The 27,899-nt window shown below is 42.2% G+C and overlaps 1 protein-coding gene across 1 annotated transcript; it reads right to left on the reverse strand.

The window, feature by feature from the left end:
• Window positions 1-213: 213 nt before the first annotated feature.
• Window positions 214-27,792, reverse strand: ZC2HC1A (zinc finger C2HC-type containing 1A). Its single transcript, XM_054167235.1, has 9 exons — window positions 27,719-27,792; window positions 17,234-17,307; window positions 16,491-16,607; window positions 16,166-16,301; window positions 12,805-12,953; window positions 11,766-11,871; window positions 10,722-10,830; window positions 2,960-3,067; window positions 214-2,280 (listed from the first exon to the last, which is right to left on the reverse strand). The coding sequence occupies exons 1-9, from the start codon at window positions 27,732-27,734 to the stop codon at window positions 2,094-2,096; spliced, it is 1,002 nt and encodes a 333-aa protein (XP_054023210.1). The 5' UTR covers window positions 27,735-27,792; the 3' UTR covers window positions 214-2,093.
• Between the last annotated feature and the right edge of the window lie 107 nt (window positions 27,793-27,899).

Genomic DNA, 27,899 nt, shown 5'->3' on the forward strand with positions numbered 1-27,899 from the left:
CAGAAAGCATTGTCAATAAAATGTAAAATGATTTTTCCAGCACAAAAAAAAGAACTGGAAAGTCATCAAGTCAGACCAGATTTCTCAGTAGGTCTACCAACTGATCAAACCTATTCTGGACTTCCGTCTTTGCTGATGGACACTCAGCTTGCAGTAATTCAGTCTGCAGTCCTCTGTGGCCCAAGTGTAGGGCAAATTTTCCAAAGCAGGACAGAGACAGAGGATTCCCATTTTTCCATGTACAGAGATGAAGATGACAAACTAGAGATCCTAAAACCTAAACTACCTGGAAGATAACTTGGGTAATATTTGTCAGTTCTATCATCACCAGCGAGCCACCCCACCACGCTCGGCAGCCAGTTTACACAACTCAGAGTAGCACAAGACTACATCAGATGAAGGATAATGCTTTAAAATAACTTTGTATGGGAAGCACATGACAATTCCACACCACTGAGCTAATTCTAACACATCAATAGTTTGTGGCCTGCAACTTGACTACATCAAGTCTCTTAAACCTCTCACCCTCCATGCCTGGTCCCTGCTTTAGAGATGCTTTACTTCAATCATGCTTTCTTCAAAATTGGCCCTCTGGGTGGTAATCACAAGTTCTGAGATGCAAACAAGGATCACAATGCTATTAAGGAACATATTAATTATGTTAATTACTACTAGTGGTGCCTGTGAGCTGACAGTAACCGTTCCAGACACAGAGTGTATTTGCTGTGGGAAAGGCACAATTAAGTTCTTTCAGATTGTGTCAATTGAGGTCTTTCAGCTACATGGTGCCAGTGCTCCAAAGCAAAACAAATGCCTGCATTCAGCTGCAAACGATTGGGCTTGTGAATGGTTTTAATCTCCTGTGAAATTTATCAATACAACCCCAGCTTCCAGGGCTTGAACTTTCTTCCCAACAAATGAATGTCAAGTCTGTCACTGACTTCAAGAGCCCAAGAATGCACAGAACTGCCAGCAGACCGTGTGAGGTATTAACACCTAACCTATGGAGCACAGCTACTCTGTGATGCACTTTTATGCAAGCTGTGCTATTTGCACAAGAGTAAGAAGAAAAAAGAGCTGCTACTTACTTCAAGGTCTATTGCTCTAATAACATACATTTATATCAACCTTTTTTTTCCCCCTATTTGATCCATCAAGAGGCTGTTTTCAAAACAGGAGTTGGAAATTTAAGCAGGATAGGCAGAGACTGTCTCTCCTTCAGGAAATGAGGGAAGAGAGAAAAAAGGAGTAGGACCTTTGGAAACTTTTAAAGCACAAAACCTTTAGATATGCTAGTCATGGTGGAGAACAGGAGGAGGAATACAAGACTTTCTGAGCAAAAGGAACTTCATAAAATGACAATATCATATTTGCCCTCATAAATACATAAAAATATTAACATGTTCTTATGGGAAAGGAGAAGCACAAACAAAAGTCTTAACTCTTCTTCTTGAGTGGGAACAGTGTTCTCAGTTTTTCCAATTTGACTCCTTAAAAAACATCCTAGGAAGCAACTGGAAAGTCCAATTAGGATATCACTGTTAAACTGTTTAACAAAGGATGCAAGACTCTATGCACTTTTAACTGGGAATTTATAAGGAGTTGCTTGTGTTCTTTTCACTTTGAACACAGCATCTAAATTACTGTCACATATGAAGGAAACACATCCACAGAGAAACTTCTGAAGCTCAAGTTCTTCATGGCTAATTCCCTATGGATCAGTATTATCCTGCATAAGTGATTATTCTTTAGCTAGTAGAATTGACAAGAAAAAGAACAGTAACCCACTTCTCCTGCCTAAGTTACATAACACATTTTTACCTTAATTTTACAGATTTCCAAGAGATATTAAAGAGTATTTCCTTGGGTGGCACAGTTTTAGGTGTCTGCTGTTTCTTATACACACAGTCTATGTATTTGTTTATAAATAACTGTGTAACCAGAAGATTGCACTCAGAAAATGACAAGGTGATATTTCAATGTGTTTGCAGCACGAAGTCTTAAGTGGAAGGAGGGGTGCTCTAGCTTTCTATGCAGCAGGACACAGCAGATGCTTCCAGCTTCTCGTTTTCTTTCTGCTGGCCAGAAGCTGTTCACACAGCAATCCTTCGAATTCCACACTCACAGCAAAACTTGGCCCACTCCACCGGATACCTCGTCCCACATTCGTGGCAGAACTTTGAGAACTGTACAGGTAAGTTTCCTTCGCTGCTTTTGGAACTTCCTCCATTGACTGAGGATGGGTGGTCTCCACCGTCATGCACAGTTCTACTGTCAGACCTGAAAATCCCCAGGAAAAAAAGAACATTGTCTGTAACCCAGTTTATAGCTTGATGCAAAATTATTCCAAGCCTTGCAGTGAATTTCTGTTATTTTAGCTGTCACTTCCATGCTTACCCTTCCTATTTGCTTACAGTAATAGGATAATACAGTACCATGCCTTGTAACTCTACCCAGTCCCCTCTACTTATCTCCCAGGTACCCACCTTCCCTGCATGGCAACACAGAATCAAGATCAAATATTTGATTGATCAGTTAATCTAATCAGAGTGTCTGAAAACTTCAAACTTAGGTTGTCAAAACAAGAAAGGCTAAAACAACAACAATTCCTATCCTACCCTTTGAAAGGGCAGACAGCAAAGAACTTCTGCGCTCAGCATGCAACGTTGATTCCATTTCACATCAACTATTCACTTCCCATTTGAAAGACTATTCACCCAGGTTTTTGACACTTCTACCACTCTTTGTGCACATCTGAGACAACTGATGACAAAGGTGCTCTGTTAGCTGATAAGCAGATAAAATATGTTGAGTATAGCTTAAACGTGTCAAATAATAATGGCCATTGGTTCTCTGTTAACTGCAGGGAGCAGTATTTTTCCCACCTTCTTTTGCACCAAGTGCTCTCCTTTATTTAAGGATCTCTCACTGACACAAAGGCCCCAAAGTTAAAAGCTACCTTGAGTAAATTTCTGAATTGCTGGTTTTCCTTTTGTTTGTTAGAGCACCTGTGCTCATGGTTCTTGCCACACTAGGAGGGGTTGATGTCCGTGGTTTTGTTGGGCCTCTAAAAGAGAATACACATCTGATGATGTCTATGCACACAGAAATATGTACAAGAACATGCATTTATAGATGACATTAAAATAATAGTCCAACACTTTACACAGCTATCAGTTGTATGAAAAATATGCCTTATTTCCCTCCCAGCAGACAGAAGAGCTGTGGTGTGAGCCTGCGTGGTTTGGACCAAATCTGATGTCTCTTACTAAAACAAGTTAAAAACAACAGCAAGTTCCTTCTCGTTCATGTGTTTCAACTTGTTATCCCACCAAAACACTGGTACATCCTGCTGCTACAGGTTGTTTAATGTGTTCTAATGTTAGCTTTCACTGAGCAGGTCCAGAGAACTGGTGAAGGATCTGGAGAACAGGTCTTCTGAGGAGCAGCTGCAGGAACCGGAGTTGTTCAGCCTGGAGAAAAGGAGGCTGAGCAGAAAACTTCAAGCCCTCTGCATCTACTTGAAAGAAGGTCATTGTGAGGTAGGTGTTGGTCTTTTCTCCCTAGTAACAAGTGATAGGACAAGAGGAAATGGCCTCAAGCTGCACCAGGGGAGGTTCAGGTTGGATATTAGAAGAAAATTCTTCACTGAAAGGTTTCTCAAAGACTGGAACAGACTCCCCAAGGAGTCTGGGTGCTCCCCATCCATCTGGGTGCTTAAAAGAGGCAGAGAGGTGGTGCTAAGGGACATAGTTTAGCACCAGCCTTGGTAGAGTTAGAGAATGGTTGGACTTGATACTCTTACAGGTCTTTTCCAACCAAAACAATTCTATGATTCTACAAGCCACTTTTTAGGACAGGCAGGGCTGCCAGAGAAACAGAGAGCAGTTTAAAGAGATGAATGAAGGGTAGCCTATTCTCCCTATTTTGTGACCAGTATGACTTTTTTCTTCACAGCCACAGATTTTATCTAGGATGCATATTTCTCAGATAATGCTGTAGATGCTCTTCCTTCAAACCATAAACATTTATTGATAAATACAAACAAAAGGAGGAGAGGAAAGAAAGTCTATCCAACTGCCACAGTGTCCTTAAGGTTGGCTTCAACAGTACAAAGACAGAGCTGTGAAAGCTGCTCTCCTCAAGCCTCATGGGTTTTATGAGAAGCAACTAGGAAATGAATTCTTAGAGAACATCTCACTGCTAGCTTTGATGGGAGGAGTAAAATCATAATCCACTCAAAAATCTGAGTAGCACTAAGAGAATGAGATGGCAAGGGGCATCCTTTAAACATCAGTGACCAAGGACAGATTTTTCTGTCATTGCTCCAAAGAATGACCACAGCTCACTGAGCAGAACACCAGCCTCCACTGTTAGTCTTCCTGTCTGCTTTCTTACTTAGCAAGGAGATTCCAAAGATGGTTTTATATTGTGCAGACTGAAAGGCGCTACCTAAGTTACATCAAAATTAAATCTTGTTAGTAGTAATGTCAGTCTTTCAGCTCTAGATACAGGAATGGTATGGATCACTGTGGATCAGGGAAGGTCAGACAAGGATGCAAAAACCAGAACTCAACTGTTCAGACAACTCCAAGTAATTTAAAGCAAAACTCTTCAGAAGAGTTACTCAGTTTTCTGCTTGGTACCCACATTCTACTTCTTTCAAACTAACAGCATTAATTCCTTAAACCAAAGTCTCCTCAGGGTGTATTTAAAATCAATCATTGTTGAACATAAGGTTAGGAGTTCTTGATACTTGAAGCATAGTAACACAACAAAATTGTCCACTAATAATCTCTTCTGTAATTCAACTGTTCATTTCTCTAAGTGATCTGTAAGGTACCCTACCACAAGGTACTCTGAAAACTCACCTGATGCTTTCATACTAGGTGCATGCAATAGAAGTTTCCCAGAAATCAGTGTCTTAAAATCATGATTTGTATGGTGTCTAGTACAAGGGAAACAAACCATTGAAAAGCCACATTGAAAGTGCACTGTCACCTCTGTCTGCTGAGGAAGGCAGAGTCCCTTGATCAGGTAAACTGCTGCTCATTAAAGGTCAAACATCTTTGATTGTCTCAACTTTTGCCACCACAGCTTGGTCTCCTCTGCTCTGTCCAGCCTCTGCCACTTCTACCTACCTGTCCAGTGCTGCTGTTTTTAATGTGTGGCTGGGATTTTTTTGGGTTGTTTTTGCAAAGCTGTATCACTCCCTGTTCTAAAGTTGTATCAGGCAAGTATTTGTGGACCCTGAAACAGATGAGGCTGCATACCAATGCACCTTGTATTCTTCAAATCTGGACATACATTTAAAGACATTTATTACCCACCCTCAACTTTTCAAAAGAAATAAGGCTGAAGGGGTTTTCCCTTTCCTAAAGCAGCTCACTTTGTGCATGTATTTAATTGCTACTGCTTGCAAAATACAAAACTGAATGACATTTGTAGAAGCAGCCTATTTAAGCATTCACAATTTGGTTGGATTTTCCCATAAAAGAGTGAAATATCAAGCTTGCTTCCTTCCTAGACAGGGCGTTTTCAGCTATTCCTGGCAGCTGTTACTGTCACCCACAATGGCTCACAGCCCCGTGCAAGTTCACAAATGAGTTTCTTATGACTCATGGCATGCATGCCACAGTCCAGAAACCTTTGTCACAACTGTACTGTTGCTACGCTGAATTTCACAACAGCTCCTGGCTTGCACACTTGTCCAATGCTGCTGGCACTTAACACATTGAACGAGCTCCTGCAAGGAAGGCAGGTTTCCTTCACCAGCTCAGCAGACACCTGAATAAGAATAGAGGTATACTATAAGGGGCAGAATAAGTGTCTATACTCTTAAAAAAGTTTACTTAAGATGAAAAACCAAATCACTGTTCAATGTACAATGGGCTATTGCAACCATGTTTAGCAATACACTGAGCCAAATTTTGACCATCACAGTTGTTATGATAATATTAAATTAGGATATACTAATTGTTGTAAAAATTAAAGTCTGACCTAATTTCTGATGGCTCACAGGACTTACAGCTCAAACCAAACATGAAAATGAAAAACAAATAAAATTCTGTCTGTCTAAAAAGAACTCCTCCTTTCATTCCTTTTGCTTCTCCCAACCCAGTTTCTACTATTCCGGCTCTGTCTCAAAGACACTTCAGCTTTGGTTACAGCACTAAAACAGCTGTAGGAGATTTAAGAATGGGCTGGGTTGGAAGGGACATTGAAGTTGTAAAATGAAGTCCCTCTCCAGCTCTCCTGTAGCCCCTTTGAAATACTAAACAGCTCCTCTAAGGTTTCCTCACAGCCTTCTCTTCTTCAGGCTGAAAAGCCCCAGCTCTCTAAGCCTGTCCCTACAGGGTAGGTGTTGCAGTCCTTTTTGTGGCCTCCTCTGGATCCACTCTAATAGTTCCATGTCCTTCTTTTGTTGGAGTCTCCAAAGTTAGATACAGTACTCCAGGTGAGGTCTCATGCTAGCAGGGTAGTGAGGGAGAATCACCTCCCATATGAAAATAAAATTGCTTTGACATAAGACATTTGCCTATAGGGCAGATACTTGTACAGTTACTAGGCTTAAATGATTACTTTCACTTTACATCATCAGATTTACTCAGGTTTACAAAGATAGTCATTAGTTCATTAGTCCTAATCCCTAATTAATCAGTGACAGAAGAAATCAAATATGAGAGAAGTCTTCACCTTTCCTTTCCTACTGTAATGGTTTAGCACAAGGGCTTACCTGCCTGTTTTCCCAACACCAAAGTGAGGGGAAGAGTAACACACACAACTCAAGGCTGAGATAAAGAGATAAGAGTTGAATGTATCATAAGCACATCATAAGGTATCATAAGCACAATGTGCGATTACCATAGCTAATAACCTAAGTAATCTAGCAATATATAATTACCTTACCTTAGCCTATTTTCCACAAAGAAATACAGGAAAACTAAAACAGAAAGCCAAACCCAGCAGCTACCTGATTCCCACTCTTTCTGACGCCATGACTGCAGAAAAAACACACCCTAGAACCCAGAACAGGAAGCCTCCCATGCTGCAGTCTGAACTTCAAGCCCCATAATACTTTGCTCCAGTTAGCACTTTCATTTTGCAAGCTGGCATGACTGCAGCATGGTATGAATAGCAGCAGGTTCAATTCAATCCATGACACCTACTGTGAAGCTCTTTACCTACCGTGAAACAGACACTTAATCATAGAAGCTTAAAACTCTTTGGGTTGCAAAAGATCTTAAAGATCATCTAGTTCCAACCCAGCTACCCCCTCCTACTAGACCAGGCTGCTCAAGGCCCCATGCAACCTGGCTTGGAACACTTCCAGGCTTGGAGTCTAATTATATTCCATACTCTTCTCTTGCAGCATTTACATTGAAGACAGAGTGAGCAGCAGATGTCTGTCAAGGTCACACTTTTGTGGTTCCAAAGCTTTGTAGGAATGCTTCTGTAAAACAGATAAACTATGCTGATGTGTAATACTTACTTCTTCACAGGCAACAACACATATGGTCTTTGGATGGTACTGTCTGGTTTTCTATCAGTGTCATAAAACTTTGGCACAGCTCTTCCAGTTCGCAGTGGTGGGCCTAACTTGTCCATCTTACTACTAAAATATACAAAGGGGTACTCATAAGGAGATTGCTAGACTGTTACTCAAGTTAGCACAAAAAAAAAAACCCCAAACAATAACATAACAACACTTAACTATTCAAAATTCAACACTTTTATTCCCAAAGAGTCCCCATTTACTAAAGAAATGTAAAAATCAGACTTTATAAATCCATCAAACAAGAGGGGGGTTCTTCAAGGAGAAAGGTAACAAAAAGGTCTTCTTACTTTTAAAGAGGAGAGCTAGATAATGGTTGGACTCAACGATCTTAAAGGTTTTTTCCAACCGAATCGATTCTATCACTTCCAGGAGCTTCAGGCAGCAGTTCAAGAGTGCCACCTAAAGAGCAAGAGGCGCACTGCACGCCTGTGTCTTAATCCCTCCTGGCTGGTCCATCAGCCAGCAGTCAGTCACTTCTTGCCCTGCTGCGTATCATTCTACAGAATGATGCACAGATACCATCATTCTTCACGGACAAGCAGTGTCTGATTCAATTGTACCCCTCCAACACACACATCATTCATTCTTGGTATTTCACATATAATGGCAATTCTTCTGTTAAAACTCGCTACCAAATCTGGAATTGCAACCATCTAGGCCAAATATAAAGGTTTTATTTATTTAATACAAAATAAAATGCTACCTGTAACTAAAGTAACTGCAGGAGCTTGGTTCTTTACACCAGAACCTGGAATCTAACCTCAGATGACATCTTACAGCATGAGCTCTGCCTGACTCAGGCACAACAGAATCTCAGATCTCGTGCCTATGGCTTGCCATTTTATTGGTTAAATTGTAAATACAGCAAAAAAAACACATCTTGTCATCCTCATGAAGGTGATTTTTTGTTACATTTTGAAAGCACTTTTGTTTAAAACAGTAATTCTAGCTGCAATTAGCTATCACTCAATTCGTAAGATATTTTGATGTTTAAAATCTGTGTCACTACAGCATTTAGTGCTTCTCACACTCTGACTTAGGATGTTGACTGCAGTGTCTCAGTTTCTAGTTTAATTTTGGACACCTTTCAATAGAATCCTACATATCCCCCCCTCCTCACACTGCACTACTGAGTTGATTAAGGCCAAGATTATCACAAGTGACTACCCTAAGGCACCCAACTCTTCTATGTTTTAACTGCTCCTACACCCCTTTGCTTCAGTGTAAGTCCGGCCAGACTGATCTCAGAAGTGAAAAGCAAAGCAGCAAAAAGAAAGGATTAGAATTGCTAGGTGTCAGGAATACCATTTAAGTAAAGAGACACTTTCAACAGCCACCTGTGAGAAGACAGGTTAGTATGACCAGGAAGAAATTGTAAGTACTGGTTGACAAAGACAAGAAGAGAACATAAATTTTTCTGAGCAGAAGTGAGAATGACAGTAGGCAGGAACAGAATCATCACATCTCTACACTTAAGTGAGGTGATAAGCCAAGTTAACATCCACTGCCCCTCAACAGAGATCATTTCTTGAGAGCTACACCAACCACAAGTCCTCTATTTGTACTTAACTGCATGTGTGAACAGAGAGAACCTGTGCAAACACCTCTCTCTGTGTTAACTGATATCTGGCTTGGTCATGTTACAATTCTTCCTACAAGCTTCAGAAATAGAAGGCTACAGAATATAAAGCAGTTAACTCCAGTGAGCAACTGCCTAGTAAAATACAATAGAAGTTCCTTGTATGAAGTGAAGACCAAAATCCATGCCCCCCATGCAAACCAATACAAAAAAAAGCCCAGCCAGATGGGATTCACCACTGGGTCAGAAACAAGCCTTCAAATTATCAGATGACCTTTCTGTTTTAAAACCGTGGTTTGCAGACCTATTTGTTTGTCACTCATCAGTAGGTGTTAACTTAGCCTCTGAAAATGGAGAAAAGTGATAGAAAAGTCAGTTAGTCAACAAGAGAGGGCAGCAGGATTTTCTGACAAAGCATATATGGCTGCAAGCAGTAGTGAAGCTCATCTGTAGATCAAAGACTAACAGAGTAGTGTGAGGGGGGAGAGGAAGGAGAAATATTAAAATGAAATCCAGTTCTGACAAACTGACTAATTCTGACTCTGCCTCTGATCTATACCTGAAAGGCTTTGTGCACATGGGTACAGCAAGGAGGGACAGAACTGCATCCTCATGCTGCATGGTGTCGGGGGTGGGGGCAACAGAGCTGTAATTCACTTCTCTGTGTGTCTTGTAAGACTTCAGAGCAATAAACTAAAAATCACTAGTTCTGTGAGACTTATAAAGCTATCCCCATAAATTCTTTCAGAACATCTTTTTTTTGATACCTCACAACCTCAAGCTGTTATTTTTCTCCATTTTAGACAGCCTTCACCAGTCTGACAGTAAAGGACTAAGTCATCTTCCCTCACCAATGTTCTAACTCAAGTCATTTTATTTTCTCCCAGTGCTCCGTGGTGCACCCCAAACTTCAGTAAAATTCCTCAACTTCTCTCAATCCTTTCACACGTATCTCCTCTGAGCTGCTGTGTGCTGACTACTCCCCCAGCAAAATACCAGTAACAGCCATGACCACACCAGCTCTCTCCTTGAACTCTAGTATTCTACTAGATTACTAGAACAGCAACTTCTCATTGCTGTTGTGCGGTGATGGTTTCCATTGGATCATCTGCACTCATTCTCTTGAGTATCGTCAGACAGAAAAGGGAAGAGGGAAGTGTCCATCCTTCTGTGCCAAGAGGGAAGATCCTGTAACAAATGGCTTGTGCTCTGTGGCAAAGGCCTCTTTCTTATCCTGAAATTCATGGGGAAATGTTATACCTAATGTTTCCCTCCCCATTTTTTTTTTAAGCCTCTTCACTTTCACAAAAACAAAAACCCTACAGCTATAACCACTTCTGTATATTGTTTTTAATCTACTTTATATCTATTCCTATCATTTGATCTCCTTTGCTGTTATTGTATCAGAAAAATCTTTGCCTTCTCCAGTATTGTGTGTATAAATTAAGGATAAATTCAAAACACTGTACTTCTGATGCTCATTGGAAAGGTAACTACAAGTGAAATGGACCACAGAGATTTCTAGAACTAGCAAAATATAAACATGAAATAAACCATCAATGACAACATTAAATGGAAACTCACCCTGCTTGTGGGTTCACCATTCCCAATGAGTTTTTATGAGCTGGGGATAATGATTGAATTTTGCTCCCACTGGATCCAGACGAAGGCAGGGCTTTGTTTGAAGAGGCGCCTTGTAGGTGAAAACAAGTAGGGAAACAGAAGAGAAGGTAAGATTTTGCTGCTGGAAGGATGCAATTCATTATGTATTTTATAACTGTAAAATTCAAACCAGGAGTATGAGAAATACCAAGAGGTGAACAAGTGTCAAGAGTCTAGAGAACAGCAAGTATGCTTTCAGAAATTCACATAAAACATGCAATTGAGAATGTTCTATCCTAATAAAAAGCATGGGATCCCAATTCCTTTCTTCAGAAAGAAAAAGGAAAGAAGTCTGGAATGTCAAAATCTGTAGAAACAGAACATTTCTGATACCTGACAGACAGCATCTGAAATCAGATTAAGACCAGCATTTGCAGGATTGTAATGCACACTGCTTAACTACAGATTTTCACCGATTCATGATCATTCTCAGCATACAAATCAGTTACAGAATTAGGCAACAGGAAAGATCTCAGTTGAGGGATTGGTATTCCATACAATGATGCATTTCCACACAATTATGTATTTCCACACAGAAATCATTTTGCAGGTTCAATTCAGAAAAAGACTAATTTAGCCTGACATATAAAATAGCAGAGAATCTTCTGTGCTCAAGAGTTTCCTGGGATAGCTGTCAATTAATACCCCTTCCAACTTTATTTTAAATGACTTTTAACAAACCACTAGATCCATCTCAACAATAAAATACATAGCCATCATATTTGTAAGCAAAAAAATAAAAAGCAGGTCACAAACCCAAGGATTAAAAACCTGCATTATGACCCAGTGACACTGCTCCTGTAACGCTGAAGTCCTCCTATGAATTTCTTTACCTCACCAATTTAAATCAGGTGGGCAATGCTGTACAAACCCCTCCCAGCTAGTAAAAGTCTACCACTCTTACTGCAGTTTGTGAACTAATTTTTAGAAAGGAAATGGAACAACTCAACAACATTCATTTCATACCTACACCGGTTTTGCTAACACCACTTGGCTGTGGTAAGCGCGATGATGATGGTGGTGGTGGTGCTGATCCTACAGAAGGCATCTTCTTAACTGCAGCAGGTTTGTACTGTAACAAAATACAACCTAGAAATTTAAGCAATTAAATCAAACTATCTATATAATGTGATAGGCAGTTACCTAGGCACTGTGGGAAAACTGATGATGATTTAGCTACTAAGTAAACTGTTTCTGCGATGGGGTCATCCAAATAGTTTCTGCTTTCTTATACATGGAGGTAATACCAATAGATAAGACACTCTAACTCAGTGCTGTTGTTTCTACATTTAACTCATTTTCTTTGTGTGTTTCCTGCTTTTCTATTTTTTTTCCAGAGCTGTCTCATGAGATCAACCTTCTCACCTGATTACCAGTTACTTTAAAAAAGGATACTGAAGGGCAGGATCATTTTTGTCTGACAAATCTCACTTGCGCCTGTGTGTCCAAGTACTGACCCAGAACAAAGTGCAAGAATCACCAAGTAGCTGTGTGTCTAAATCCTCACTGCTTCCAGAGAAAAAAGCATTACCACCAAATGAGAACTCACTTCAATCCTTCACCTGTTTGCACCATAAGGTAACTATTGCAGCTCTCTGAACTTCTGTAAGACTCTAGTTCACCAAAGCATTGCTGTCAGTTGTCCTGCAGCCATGTTATCTTTCTTTGTCCACTTCAGGGACAGTCTTGAACTGTATTTAGAAGACTGGCACAAGAGAAATTCAATTTTCTATACGAATGCTGCATCTCCACTTCCTGCTGCCACCCTTACAAGTCTCTGAATCACATTTACAGCTGGTTTTAGCTTTGCAGCTGCTGCCATCTCATTTACGGATTTCTGCAACTCTCTTAGGAAAGCAAACATCTCCTCCATGCTTAGTGTCTGGTTTCAGTCCAGCCCAATTACTAAAACTACAGGATAAAGCAGTTAATCCATTTAAGAGCAATGAACTACCTGACAAGTTTGATCTGCAAGCTACAAGTTAGGAAATACGTTACAGCTCACCTGTGTTCGAGTAGGAAGCTTCCCTTTGGGATCAACTGCCAATTTCCCTTTGTTAGTAATCCGTGCTGCTTGCTCCTTACAGAAATTGATGTGTCTGTCAGCTGCATTTTCATTGAATCTCCTCTGGCAATAAGGACACTGAATGTAATCTTAAAAACAGAAAACCTTAACATTAATAACGTGTTCTAAAGTGTTTCAAAGTCTTCTAAAGACCAGCCCCACCCTCAGAGAAAAGGAAGGGCCTTGGAATCTGAGAATTAAATCCAGATTGCTGGGGAAAAGAATATTGTCCAAATGTAACACGAAGGACACTTCTTGTCTGATGGATGAGAGGAGTGGTTGAGGATCTAAGCAAAATCAGAAACAGTTTGAGAGGTGCTGTTCAGCCATGGACATGGCAGGGATATATCAGCTGGAAGGAAGTGGTTTATTTAACAAAGAATAACATATACCAACAATAAAAAATATATACATATATATACACCCCAAAAATATATTAAAAAATACCCCCAAAAAAACCAAAATAAAATCTATTTAAAAAAAACACCCCCCAAAAATACACCCAACACCAAAAAAATAAAACCCACCAAAAATAAAATACACCAAAAAAAAAAAATCCACCAGAAAATACGCAAAATACACACAAAAAAATAAAATCTATTAAAAACCCCCCCAAAAAATAAAAACCACCAAAAATAAAATACACAAAAATAAAAACAAAAAAAACCCCACCAAAACAAACACCAAAAAAATTAAAATACACCAAAAAACCCCCAAAAAATTAAAATACATGAAAAAATTTAAAATACACCCAAAAAACACCAAAAATTTAAAATACACCCAAAAAACACCAAAAAATGTAAAATACACCAAAAAAATTTAAAATACACCAAAGAATTTAAAATACACCAAAAAAACAGAAAAAAAAAACCACACAAAAATACACCCAAAAAACCCACCAAAAGATATACAAAAACCCCACAAAAAACCACAAAATACCACCAAAAATACACAAAAAAAACCCAAAATAAAATATAACAAAAAAACCCAAAAAACCCACAAAAAATTATACCAAAATAATAAATATACAAAAAAACCCCAAAAAAATAGAAAACTCAAACAATATGTACCAAAAAATATACCAAACCCCCCCCAAAAATATACAAAAAACCACCAAAAAACCACCCCAAAAATATATTAAAAAAAGAACCCAAACAACAAAAAAAACACCCAAGAAAAAAATATATACCCAAAAAAAAAAATAAAATCATTTTTTTAAAGTCTGTTCCACCTGTGAGTGTGGTAAGGACTAGGAAATACTAACTGCAGTACTGGAAATGCTCTTTAAAAAAAAAAATTAAGAATATGTATATTTCAGAAATGTAACCAGAAGGAAAAAAAAGAAATCAGAGCACCCAGAGGTCAAAATGAGGAGATATCTACAGGCACGTGCAAAGTAGGGTAATTGGTGGCTTATTTTTCAGTATTATTCACATTAGAAATAGGACTACTTGAAGGAAATACTACCCTGGGGGGGAGAGCAAAACCAAGCAACAACAACAAAGCAACACACAAAACCAGAAACCCAGGAAGTCTGTGTAAACATTTAAAATACTAAAAGATCCCTCAGCTGTATGCTGGAAACACACCCCGTAAAAGAAAACTGCCCTTGCAAAGTGAAGTGTTTGGACTGCAGTTTCAGACAGACGTTTTGGTACCTAGAGGTAGGGATGCTGAATTCCACACATTACACTATTCAAAACCATGTCACCCTCAACATCAGGAGAGCTGGGTGCTGGCCAAGCAGGTGAAATTAGTTCGTTCCTAAGTGATTTTAGAAATGCACAGAAGAAAATAAGGAGAGATTCCCCCAGCTGCTGCTTCCAAGGTGACAGATATTTTACACTGAGATTTAGATTTCAAACGCAGCAGATCTGCCTTACCTACTTACCACTTAACATTAACATATTTTGATTAAATCAAATCATAGAATTGTTTGAGTTGGAAGAGTTAAAGATCATCTAGTTCCAGGCCCTCAGCCAGGGCCAGGGACATCTCCTAGACCAGGTTGCTCAAGGCCCCATCCAACCTGGCTTGGAACACCAACCTTGGAGCCTCCACAACTTCTCTGAGCAACCTGGTCAAGTGCCTCACCACCCTCATGGAATGAGGAAATGAAGTTGTAGGTACCAACCATGAACTGTTACCCTAGAACTCTACAACTGCCTTAAGGGAGGTTGTAAACAGGCGGATGTTGGTCTCTTCTCCCAGGCAGCCAGCACCAGAACAAGAGGACACAGTCTCAAGCTGCACCAGGGGAGGTTTAGGCTGGATGTTAGGAAGAAGTTCTACCCAGAGAGAGTGATTGCCCATTAGAATGGGCTGCCCGGGGAGGTGGTGGAGTCACTATCATTGGAGGTGTTCAGGAGGAGACTTGATAGGGTGCTTGGTGCCATGGTTTAGTTGTTTAGGTGGGCTGGATTAGTTGATAGGTTGGACACGATGATCTTGAAGGTGTCTTCCAACCTGGTCTATTCTATTCTATTCTATTCTATAACTGTGAGGAAAGCACACAGTAGGAACACATGAATCCTTTAGAGAAATGACAGCATGGGAATCTGTCTGCTCTTTCTGAGCAGTTCCACTGTTGTGGACAGAACCAAAGTGTTGAAACAACTTGCCCAGCCTATGGTTTAAAAGATGGCAGCAAGCTACATGCTGGCCATAACTACCTTTTGCTGCACTAAAAACAAAGACTTGGAAAGACAAAGAATTGTGTCTTTTTAGCCTTGAGAAGAGAAGGTTGGAGAGGGAATCTCATAAATGCTTAGAAATACTTAAAGGCTGAGTGTCAGAAGGATTGAACCAGTCTTTTTTCAGTGGTGTTCAGTGAAAGGAGGAAAGGTAACAGGCACAAACTCGAACGGGGAAAATTCCATCTCAGAAATGCCATAGTGACATAGCCCTGGAATGGGCTGCTCAGAGAGGCAGTGGGGTCTCCACCTTCACAGAAATTCAAAACCCACTTGGATGTGCTCCTGTGTGACATTCTCTAAGTGAACCTGCCTTGGCAAGAGGGTTGGACTTGATCTCGAGGTCCCTTCCAACCCCTACCATTCTGTGATTCTGTGGCTTTGAAAGCTACACAAGGTGCTAGCCAGCCAGAGCCCCATTCACACACCAGCATCTGCACAGGTGTAATCAGATAATCAGGTTCAAGAGCTTGTGAATACTGTATTCCAAATTCCTTTCCAATCCAAATTTTTACAAGTTAAGTTACAACAAGACAAAAATTGACATTGAAAATTTAAATTGAAAACAGTAAAAGAAAATCTCCAAGTAAGTTCACTGTTTTACATACCAGGGTCATAGGATGGTGGCGGTGGTGGAGGGAGTTTCCCACCATCTTTAAGGTTAAGTCCTTTGGCTGCTCGTATAGTTGCTATAAACTCCTCGTGCTTTCGTCTCCAATTAGAAGGTTTTTTGGGTGGTTCTGGCTGAGAAGTCAAAAAAAGAAAGAGCTCTTACTTCAAGCCATGTGCCTTGTTTTAGTACACAAGACTACAGTCAGATTTTTTTTTTCCAAGATCCTAGTTGATCCAATTATCTCAAATGGCCAGGAGAAATGAGCCTTACTGTAGTGAACCCCCAGTGTGCCTTTGTACACAGAGGCGATCAGAACATACCCGTGGCTTAAGAGGCTTCACTGTGGGAATGTCAGTGCCTTCTGCTCTCTGACGGCTGGAATCAAATGTCTTCCTTTTCTTGGCAGAAGTTTTTTGGCAAATGGGTCCATGCTTTTTCTACAGGCAAAATAAATCAAAACATGATAGAGTTTTGAAGATGCTATTTCCCTCTCTCTCACTATGCCAATCAGCAAAGCAGGCCTAGCACTGGGTGAGTAAAGTCTGACTGACTTCACTCAAATATTTATGCCAGCCATTACCGCTAGAACAGAACTTTAGGAATTCACAAATGCATATACATGGTCACACAAACTAGGGCAATGAAGGAAAAGTTAAGAGGCATCTGTATTTGCTCCTTGCAAATCAACTGATGGTAGGTAGGCAGCATTTGCTCTAAGAGACAAATCAGAGGCTTCTGAAATCCACATGAATATTTAAGGACAGACCAATTCCTCTTAAGACTGAAGAACACAATTTTGAAGATGGCCAACAAAACACTTCACTTACTGGCTGAGACTGCATAATGCTAGGGCTTACATCTGCAGAGGCAAAGAAGGATTCTCTGACCCAAGAGAAGATGCTTATAGAAACATCTCTCTTTGGGAATTGCTGGGATGCTGAACTAAAAGTAAACTACCTCTGTGGAGCTTCAAAACCAAGACAACTGGAGTTGATAATTATTTGGGGAAAAGCCCCACATCAAACCCAATCCCATGTAAACTTCAAGTGCCCACACCACTTACCAGTGCTGCAGGAAAGAAAGTTCTTCCACAAATCTTGCATGGCAACAAATCTCCAGCTTGCACAGTAACCTCACCTTAAAAAAAAAAAGAAGGAATAAAAAAATTCCACAACATACTCCAGTAAGAAAATCTGCTGGAATTTGTGACAGCAGTTTCTCCCTGGTTTGCTAACCTCATATGCTAAGCAATAAGAACAGTTGTTATTTAAGAGGCATACCTTCTTTGAACTGTGCAGAGACTGCAGATCAGAAAGGAAAACATCTGAGATTTAAGGTTCTTATATCTCAAAAGGAGAGAAGGAACTTTGCTGCTTCTCATGATACAAAGAGGCCAACCATCAGGCCGGTTTGCTTAAAAACAGTTACAAGATACCCAAGTCCTTCATGTAATTCTGGAAGCAGTCTGGCCCATGACACATCATCAACTCTGACAATTTTCAGTACTAGACTCTGCACCCTTAAAAGGATCCCTCTATGTCAACATGCAACAACAGGTTCACTTTAAGTCACAACAGCCCAAACACACTCTAAATGATATTTAGTATCTGTGTGCCTTTGAGAGAGAATCACCTGTTATATTCATACCCCATCGCTTATTTTTCTCTATTAAGTCAAACTATTCCACTTTATCTCTTGTAAAGGAAAAAAAAAATAGTTAATGCTACTTTTACTGTACATTCTAATCAGATTAATATTGCCCATTTACAAAAGCATTTCTGATGTTGCTCTTCCAGCATTGGTAACAAAAATGTAAGTGGTGTACTTAGTCATAAAGCCTTCTGGTTAGAAAAGACCTTTAAGATCAAGTTCAACCATTCTCTAACTCTGCCAAGTCTGGCGCTAAACTATGACCCTGGGCACCACACTTCTGCCTCTTTGAAACACCTCCAGGGATGGGGATTCAGCCACCTCCCTGGGGAACCTGTTCCAGTGGTTCAGTAACCTTTCAATGAAGAAGTTGCTTCTAATAGCCAACCTAAACCTCCCCCAGCACAACTTAGGGCCACTTTCTCATACAAGATATGCACAGATTTATTTTCATTGCTTCAATTCTGACTCTCAGTCCTCTTAACAGTCATCACTGCAAACTCACTTCTGCTACAGGGTTCAACCCCCTTTTAGCATGTTATGCTTCCTCTGCAGAAACAAGGAGAGGCATTTCATGGAAATACAAAGGGACACTGTTTGTGTCTTTGAGCAGTTACTTTAAATAAATCAGAATTAGTGGTGTATAGTATAAAAATAAGGACAGGTCTGAAAGAATTTAAGTATATGCCTTAGGCAAAAAGAAACAAAGCTACATTTTCCACCACTGTCTTCTGTTCACTGAACTCTGGAACTCAAGCTCCTGGTTAAATGGACCATTACTAGAGGGAGGCTTGACAGGTGCTCACCTGACCCAGTACTGTTTACACACAATGTACCAATGCATAACAAAGGCCAGTTAGCACTCGAAGTTAGTTCCAGAGCTGGATTTCTTCACAGCATTCCTGCCCTCCTCTGCTGAGGTATTCGCTTACATTCCTCAGGAGCTATTACTGCTTCTAACATTTCCTGCCTATCATGCCAATCACTGACCCAAAAGACAAAAGGAAGTTCTTTGGCAAAAGGGAAGCTCCTTAAGTTTTGTTGAAAATGGGAAGGTGATAGTCCTTTAGATATGCACACTTAGTCCTTCATTCTCTTCATTATTCAATAATCTGAAAGGTCTTATCCAACAAAAATGATTTATGATTCCTCACAACAACAAATCAGACACCAAAACAAACAACAAAACCTCCCAAACCCTTAGCATTTCTTCATAGGAGCCCACCTTAAAGAAGGGTTAACAAGAAGGGTTATTGTCATGAGATCTAATCATTTACAAATAAAATAAGGGAGACTTCAAGGTGCTGGACTGTGTCCAGAGAAGGGCAATGAAGCTGGTGAAGGGTCTGGAGAACAGGTCTGGTGAGGAGGGACTAGGGGAACTGGGGTTACTTGGTCTGAAGAAAAGGAGGCTGAGACCTACTTGCTCTCTCCATCTCCCTGAAAGGAGGTCGGAGCTGGGTGGCCGTTAGTCTCTTCTTCCTCCTAACAAGTGGTAAGACAACTTGCATCAGGAGAGATATGGATTGGGTATTAGAAAAAAAGGAAAATCCTTGCTGAAAGGGTCCTCAAACACTAAAACAGGGTCTCCAGAGAGGTGCTTGAAACTTCCTCCCTGGAGTTGTTGAAAAGAGGCAGAGATGTGGTGCTGAGGGACATGGTTTAGCACCAGCCTTGGTAGTTAGGTAATGGTTGGACTTGATCTTAAAGGTCTTTTGCAGGCAAAATTATTCTATGATTCTGTAACTGACGACATGCATGATTTTCCCCACCAAGCAAATCCCTTCTTGCCTGTGCCATTCAGCAATTTTCAGGAAGAGTCAAAGGAAAGGCAAATCATAGTAAGCTGTCTTTTATATTCAATCATTCCTGTACTGTGCAATTTTTGTGCAATTAGGTTCTTCACAACTGTCTAACAAATACTGAACCAATCTACCTTCATCTACCTACCCCTAATTTTAGAGGAAAACCTCATGAATTCTCTTCTACTTCTGTATTGACAACTCAGTCTAATCTGGTATAAACCTGTCACTTCCAAAAGATCACACAAAGCAGCATCATTTCCATCCCTTCGAGCTGAAAACCTGAGTAAGACTTTCCCAGCACCCCTGCATGTTTTTGTGTCAGCTTTTCAGCCTGACAATGCAAGTGCATTGTAGTTGTCATAATTACTGGGTTTGCATTGAGCCCGAACCTGAGGGTGGTGAGTTTGGTGTCACTTCCTCAAAAATAAGGAGAGTCCCATTGCCTCCCAGTGCCAGCCCAGAGGAGGATTCTGTGAAGGAGGTGTTTTGTGACTGAAAAAGCATATATGCAGTCAAGAATGGTTGTAATATCAGCACACACACAACTTGCACCAAGGTGTAACTGTCTGTCCTTCTTTCCCTCCCTACTCATTTGAAGCCTATGAATGTGAAACACACCAAGGTCACACGAACCAAGCTTTAAAATAACCAGCTCTCCTGGACTCCTCTCTAAGACCATAGTTCAGGGGATTCTTAAAAGCAGATCCCTAATCAAGTCAAGGCCTGCTCACCCAAAGGCCAATGCTAGCTGCCCAGTCCCCTCTTCTCGGGATCCTGAATTCAATCATCCCATAGACACTGCAGGTAAGGCTGCCCCCTGGCCTTCACATCTCACATGTCTGTAGGTAGAACCAGTGTTGTTTCATATCTCTATAAATGACATAGCAGGATTGAGGCACCCTCAGCAAAGTTGCAAACGACAGCAAGCCAAGTGGTGCAGCTGGCAGGCCTGAGGGACAGGATGTCATCCAGAGGGACCTGAACAAGCTTGAAAAGTGGGCACATGGGAACCTCTTGAGATTCCACAAGGCCAACTGCTAGGTCCTGCACCTGGGTTGGGGCAATCCCTGGTATCAATACAGGCTGGAGAGGGATGAAGTGATGGACAGTAGCCCTGCAGAGAATGACTTGATGGTGCTGGTGGATGAAAAGTCAGACATGAGCTGGCACTGTGTGCTTGCAGCCCAGAAGCCAACCATGCCCTGGGCTGCATCTCCAGCAGTGTGGGCAGCAGGTCGAGGGAGGGGATTCTGCCTCTGCTCTGACCTGGTGAGATCCCACCTCAGGTACTATACCTAGCTCTGGAGCCCTCAGCACAAGAGCATGAACCTGTTGAAGCAATTCCAGAGGAGGCCACGAAAATGACAAGAGGGCTGGAGCACCTCTACTCTGAGGACAGGCTGAGAGACTTGGGGTTTTTCAGCCTGGAGAAGGCTGCAGGGAGACAATTACTGTAAGAAGGCTGGGGACAGACTTTTTAGCAGGGCCTGTTGCAACATGAAAAGGGGTGATGGTTTTAAACAAAGAGAGGGAGATTTAGACTAGACACAAGGATGGCATTTTCTGCCATGAGGGTGGTGAGACACCAGCCCTGGTTGCCCAGAGAGGTGATAGAAGCCCCATCCTTTGATACACTGCAGGTCATGTTGGATGGGGCTCTGAGCAACATGATCAGATGTCCCTTCTCACTAGGGTGGGGGGGGAAGATTGGACCTTTAATGGTTCCTTCTATAACCAAAACTGTTCTATGATTCTACCTCCCTTTGTCAGCTCCTTAGTCACCTGGATCAGGAATCTATCATCAGTGCATACCAGAAGACTCCTGAATTGCTTGTGCCTCACTGATTTGTCCCTACAGCATGTCTCTGGTGGTTAAAGTGTCTCATGAGGACCAGGGTCCCTGAATGCAAGACTCCTTTCAGTTACCTGAAGGAGGCCTCTTCCTCATCAGGTGGCTTGTAGCACTCAGAAAACTTTCCACACTGGTCTGCCCGCTAACCCTCATCCATAAGCATTCAGGTGGCTCCACAGCAAAGCTCTGTGCATTCTCCCTGCTCTCTCACATAAAGGGCAACTTCCCCCCCTTGCCATCCAACTGGTTCTTCCTGAAGAGCCTGTATTCATCCACCACAACACTGCAGGCCTGAGAGCTGTCCCACCACCTACACAAGATGCCAGCCCTGCAACTGCATGCAGACCTCCAGTTCCTCCCATCCTGCAAGTGCACAGCCACATTAGAGGCACTCAGTCATGATGATCATCGAGAAAAATCTATCAGAGCTTCCCCAGTAATGCATTTGGAAACACAACAAAAACCAAAGGCAAATCAACAGCACTATCTGATCAAGCTGACTTCCAGATCCATTATCTGGTCTTCTATTAACAAGCTTTAAGATCAATTAAAGCCACTAGAAAGCACATGACCTGTCAAATCTATGTAGGTGTTACACAACGGGCATCATAAACTCACATTTTCCTATAGGAGGATATAAGCACCATGATGACTGTGAGCAGGCAGCCTGACTATGAACAACCCTCAATCAACACTGCTCTGCATCAGTGACCCCCAAAGCCATTCTGGATTTACATAGTCTACCACCCAAATAGAACTGGGACAGAGCAATTCCAGTTTAATCTTGCTTGCTTAGCAGAATACTGCTTGGCTAACAATAACATGTTAAAAATCAATTTTTATTATAAACTTCATTTAGAATATATTGATTCCTAGTTTGCTCCTCTCCTCAGAATTCAGTTTTAAAGAAATGCCAGGGAGGAGAGCAAAAGGAAGCCCATTCCTCACTGCCTCCCTCCAGTCAACTGTTAACACACTAGTGGAACTTGATTTCACTGAACAGCCACAGCTACTTTTCAGAATAACCACACTGTCTGTGTGTGCAGGTAAAACACATTCCCCTTCCTCAGTAGTCAACCAATTGAATTCAACTGCCTGAGCAATCTAGTTTCTGCAATTCAAGTTAAAAATGTGATAATTCTACAATAACTATGGAGAAAGTGTGTCAAATCTATGATTAGATGTCGAGGAGACTAGTTTGAAATAACTGCTGTCTACACAGGAATTTCCCTTTGAAAGTGGAACACTCTTGATTGTGCACTTCCCCTATCACACCAGCCTAAACTTAGCTTGCAGAACGCTTCCTTAAGAAAAACATTTCAATTTCTGCCCCCAAAACATAAACACCAAATAAAATAAAAAAACCCACCCCCACAAAAACAAACAAGCAAAAAAACCCCACACCAAGCCAACAGAAACATAATGGGCTTCGAAAAAGAAACAGATTGACCACAATTATAGTGTCAAAATTAGAGCATTTAATGGAGGTGCAAGTGAAACAGTAATTGAATGCACAGTCCTAATTATTGTTGTTTCAATGGCTCTCAGAAGCAACTTCTTAAAAAAAAAATAGATACAATAGTATTAGTTTTGTGTTTCCATCTGTAATGGTTTCCAATTTGCTGACTTAGGAAGAGCACTGTGACATTAAATTGTCCTTTTGCTGGATAGATACCTTAGGGGTAAAAAAAAACACCTTATAAATATATATATATGTGCACATACACACACACATATATGAAATAAAAGCTGAAGTGTTCCAAAAAAGCAGGAACCTTTCTCAAACAGAGCTAAGAAAATGGCTGTCCAAGTAAGGAAGAATCTAGTGAGAGGCAAGACGAGAGAAGAGAAAGGAAGACTGGCATTAATATTAAATGTTACTTTCAAAACAGGGTTTTCTACACTGTTAGGGGGTTAAACAAATAACAAATACTGGCATTCTGGAATTCTGTCCAAGCAAGCAGAAGCACTTGCTCTCAGCAGTCACATTAAATATATAAAACCCCAAACTGGAATGTTTGCACTGTTTTGAGGTAGATTGGGGTGTCTCAAGACATTCTGAGTGCCAGGGAGGGGTCGAGGGAGAAATGCTATTAGAACACAGATCTCAGCTCTAAGCAGAGGATGCTAGGCAGCAAGACTTTAAGACCTCGAGGACACACCCAGCCTGCTCAGAGTCAAAATGCTTAATCATAGCAGTCCCTACTTGGCATCTGCAAGGAAAAGCTCTGGCTTAAGAGGCTGCAGGCTGTTTCCTGAGCAAGCAGCCACCCATCCCTTTCCAACCACAACCAGCCTCTCCCAGCTGCTTGAGTGCAGCAGGCTGAAGGAGAACGTCTGGGACTGGGTAAGCCCTGCCATTACCTACCACAGAGATCTGGACTTCTGCCCTCGGACACAGCTGCCCCTCTGCCTTTTACTCCTTAGGCAGCAGCAGTCCTGATCTGCTGGGATGAGATGTGAACAAATGTGGGAAGCAGCATTTAGTCGGCTCAAGCAGCTGTTGCCGGCATCCTCCCAGAAAAAACAACAGCCTGGAGAGAAGCCGATCAAACGCCACCGTTGGATTGCTCCGGCTTAAAGTCAGGAATTCAGTGCTTGGATCCCCTCCTCCATCTCCTCTTCAAGCAAAACAGAGCAACAAACAGCACGACAGCTTCTCTTCTTGCCATCCAGCAGTGAAAGAAACAAGGACATGTTAACCCACCACACATGGTCCTGAGATTCAGCTCATGGACTGCTCAGGCACGGAGTTTTAAATTCGCCTCCGAGATCACTACATTTTCAGGCACATTCAGGCTACTGCTCCAAGTATTTTCACCAGTAAATCACATGAAAACTGAAAACCTGTCAAACAAGGCTGTACAGTAGCAAATGTTGAGTCAGCAGCTTCAGATTAACATCAAGTTTGTCCCCTGTAACGACTGATTCCTTCCACAAAACTTTAACATTAGACATAGGGGTTTCAGTATCTAATAATAGAACTGCACTGATACAAAGAACAAAGCTACAGACTTCAAAAAAGCCATCAAAGTAAATTTTAGAAGAAACTTTGGAACCACACAGAAACCTGCTTGGCCATTTCACTGAACATTCACACTTGCCTGTAGAGAGAAAGTGCAACTGCAAGACTGGAAATATTACTTAGGTTTTTTTAATGTCTCCATGAGCCAACTAACAGCTAATGGACTCTGTGCATTGCAGAGAGAATCATTGTACACTGGGGGGGGTAGTTCTTAGCAGAAATAAAAACAGATCTTCCATCTATGATGCTGAGCTTCAGAAAAACAAAGCACCAGCTACAGAGGGGGAAGAGTCCATGCCAAGCATCCTCGGCCTTCAGGGGTCTTCCACTGCCATACAAACACAGCAGCAGACTGCTGCCAAAAGACAAAGTCCTGCCCTACCCCGCAACTACGTCCCTCACATGCACAACTGCCAGGAGCTGCTGTACAGATCAGCTCTGGGAACTGATTTTGCAAAGCATGAACACAGAGAGTGAGCAGCACCAGACAGATTTCAGAGGCAGCCTGTGTTGGATGTGTACGACAGTGCAACTGTGCTTCCAAGCACAATCTGAAAGGGCAACAAGCAACGTTCTCCTGAGTTGCAGGTGGCACAATGACTGTTAGAAACTGTACTACACAATGAAACAATTTATTCTTTCATTTATATTGAATAATTTCATGTCTCATTAGTAATCTATAATTTATTATTTCATTCTCCCTTTACTCAGCACTGGTGAGGCCACACCTTCAATACTGGGTTCAGTTTTGGGACTTTCACTCCAAGAATGACATGGAGGTGCTGGAGTGGGTCCAGAGAGGGGTAATAAAGCTGGTGAAGGATCTGGATAATATGTCTGGTGAGGTGCAGCTGAGGGAACTGGGGCGTTTAGTCTAGAGAAAAGGAGACCTCCTTGCTCTCTCCAACTCCCTGAAAAGAGGTTGCAGCCAGGTGGGTGCTGGTCTCTTCTCCCTAGTAACAAGTGAGAGGAGAGGAAATGGCCTCAGGTTGTACCAGGTTGGATACAAGAAGAAACTTTTTCACTGAAAGGGTTCTCAAACACTGGAACAGACTCCCCAAGGAGGCAGTTGAATACCCATAACCTGGAGGTGCTGAAAAGAGGCAGAGATGTGGTGCTGAGGGACATGTTTTAGCACCTGGCTTGGTAGAGTTAGAGAATGGTTGGATTAAATGATCTTAAGGGTCTTTTCCAACCAAAACACTGCTATGGCTGTTGTCCTTTTGTTGGCCTACATTTTCCCATCTTGTGGATGCCTTACTACAGAAATTTCACCTGCCTGCATCAAAGGACTGGAAATCTGCAAATAAAAAGCAAAACCACTTGTTTCAAATATTTTGAAGGAAAGAAAAAAACCAACCAACCCAACCACTATATGTTTGCAGTCATTTGCTGAGAGAAAGAAACCCACAGTAGAAGTGACCCATGGATATGCAAAATACTTCAGTAGCAAGAACTTGATTAGCTTTCAAGGGTGCTGGATAAACCAGTGTGAGATATGACATTAGAAATGTTAGATATGGCTTATTATCAGTACTGTTCTCAAACTTCTTGAGGGTTCAAAATCATAGAATCATTTAGGCTGGAAAAAAGGATCACCAGGTCCAAGCATTAATCCCGCACTACACCAAGTCCACTGCTAAACCACTTCCCATAGCACCATGTCTAAGCATCTTTAAAATACTTCCAAGGATCGTGATTCAACCACTTCCCTGGGCAAAGGCACATTTCACATCATGGAAACATGCTTTGATAAGGTGTAGCTTTGGAATCTACATTCCAGAAAAGGTTCACAGAGTAAACAGATTTCACCCATGATTTAGCAGTTCCTTCTCCCACCACCCCCAATACCCACCAAAATACAAATGCAGTGTAAACCATTTCCAGCAAAGTCAAAAGCTGGACAAATTATACTGCAGAAAAAAGACATTTTTTTTTTCAGGATACTGCTGTTATCTGTAGATCTCTTCTCTTTCCATCCTCTGTCCTGGAGGTGCTGTGTCATACAACAAAGCTGGCGGAGCTGGCCTTGGTAAGTCTGCTCACAGCCATATCAATTGATGGCTGGCCTGCAGATGACATGCAGCCCCCACTGCAGTCAAACATATAGTTTACTCAAAATGAAAGCATGCTTCCCCTTCTGCACAAGCCTGATAAAGCACTATTGGATAAGCGACTGGATGCCACCATCCAAATTTAAAAGGCATAAAGAATCAATCAAATAAAAGAGAACCTCTTGAGATTTTAATGCCAGATCATGCTGTCCAGGTGCATAGTTCGGATGAAGTCATTAGGCATAAAAGCAGTGTCTGATGACTGTAAAATCTACCAAAGACAGAAAACGTGTGTAATTGAGAATGTCTTCTCTTCTCCAACTGTACTAGAAGGCATAAAGAACAAAGGCTATACTGTGCACATCTCTGTTTAAGCACTCAGTTGCTCGTAGTGAAGTAGACCACAGAAGACTAAATTAATGGCTGGGTTTGATATTACTCAGCACATGTCTGTGTTTTTCCCCTCAAGTAATACAGTGAGAGCAGCCTGCAAAACACAGTAACGACAAGCCTACCGAAGAGCTCACATAGCAAGCTGTAACTTCAGCAATCCCAAACTGCTACCAATGCCCTGGTCCATGCCTCTGGAGGGCGACGAGATCTTCATTACCACAACCGTCACAACGCAAAGTTGCCAATACTCTGCCAGCACACACCTAGCCGTAACAGCACCGAACACTTCCCGAGCATTATAAGCGTATCCTAAAACCCAGCTTAGCCATCTGTCTGCAAAAAAACCCACAATGCTTGGCAAAGATGCCGGCCCCCACCCCAATCACGGAGTAGGCTAAGCCCGCTCCGAGCGCGGCGGCGGTAGGAAGATGCCGGCGGGGAACGGCCACAGCCTGCAGCTCGGCTGCGACAGCTCGGGAGAGCCCGAGACAAAGCGCAGCGAGGCCGGCCCGCCCTCGCCGGCCCGCTGCCTCCCGCCGCTCTTTGCCACCCCAGAGGCAGGTTGCGGCACTCCCCCACCCTCGGTCCCGGTACAGCCCCAGCGCTCCCGGCCGCGGAGCGAGCCGAGGCCGCCGCCCCGCCTCAGGAGGCTCCGAGAACGGGGTGAGGCGACGCCCGGGCCGCAGGTCCCGCTCCCGCCGCCGCCCAAGCACGCCCCGCCACAGCACAATGGCTGCCCTCGGAAAAAGGAAGGGAGCCGCTGCCTCACCTTCCAGCCCCTCCATTGCGCGCCCCTCCCGCCGCCACCGGCCCCGCCGCCGCTGATGCTGCTGTGGCAACGCCGCCACCTCCCGGCCCGCTAACAACCGCCGCTCCCATTGGCCGGGCGCGGGCGGGCCGCGCCCCCCCAGCAGGCACAGCCCCTGGCACAGTCACGCCGCCTGCGAGTC

Source organism: Dryobates pubescens, chromosome 14 (assembly GCF_014839835.1).
Source record: "Dryobates pubescens isolate bDryPub1 chromosome 14, bDryPub1.pri, whole genome shotgun sequence".
NCBI classification, from domain to species: Eukaryota; Metazoa; Chordata; class Aves; order Piciformes; family Picidae; genus Dryobates; species Dryobates pubescens.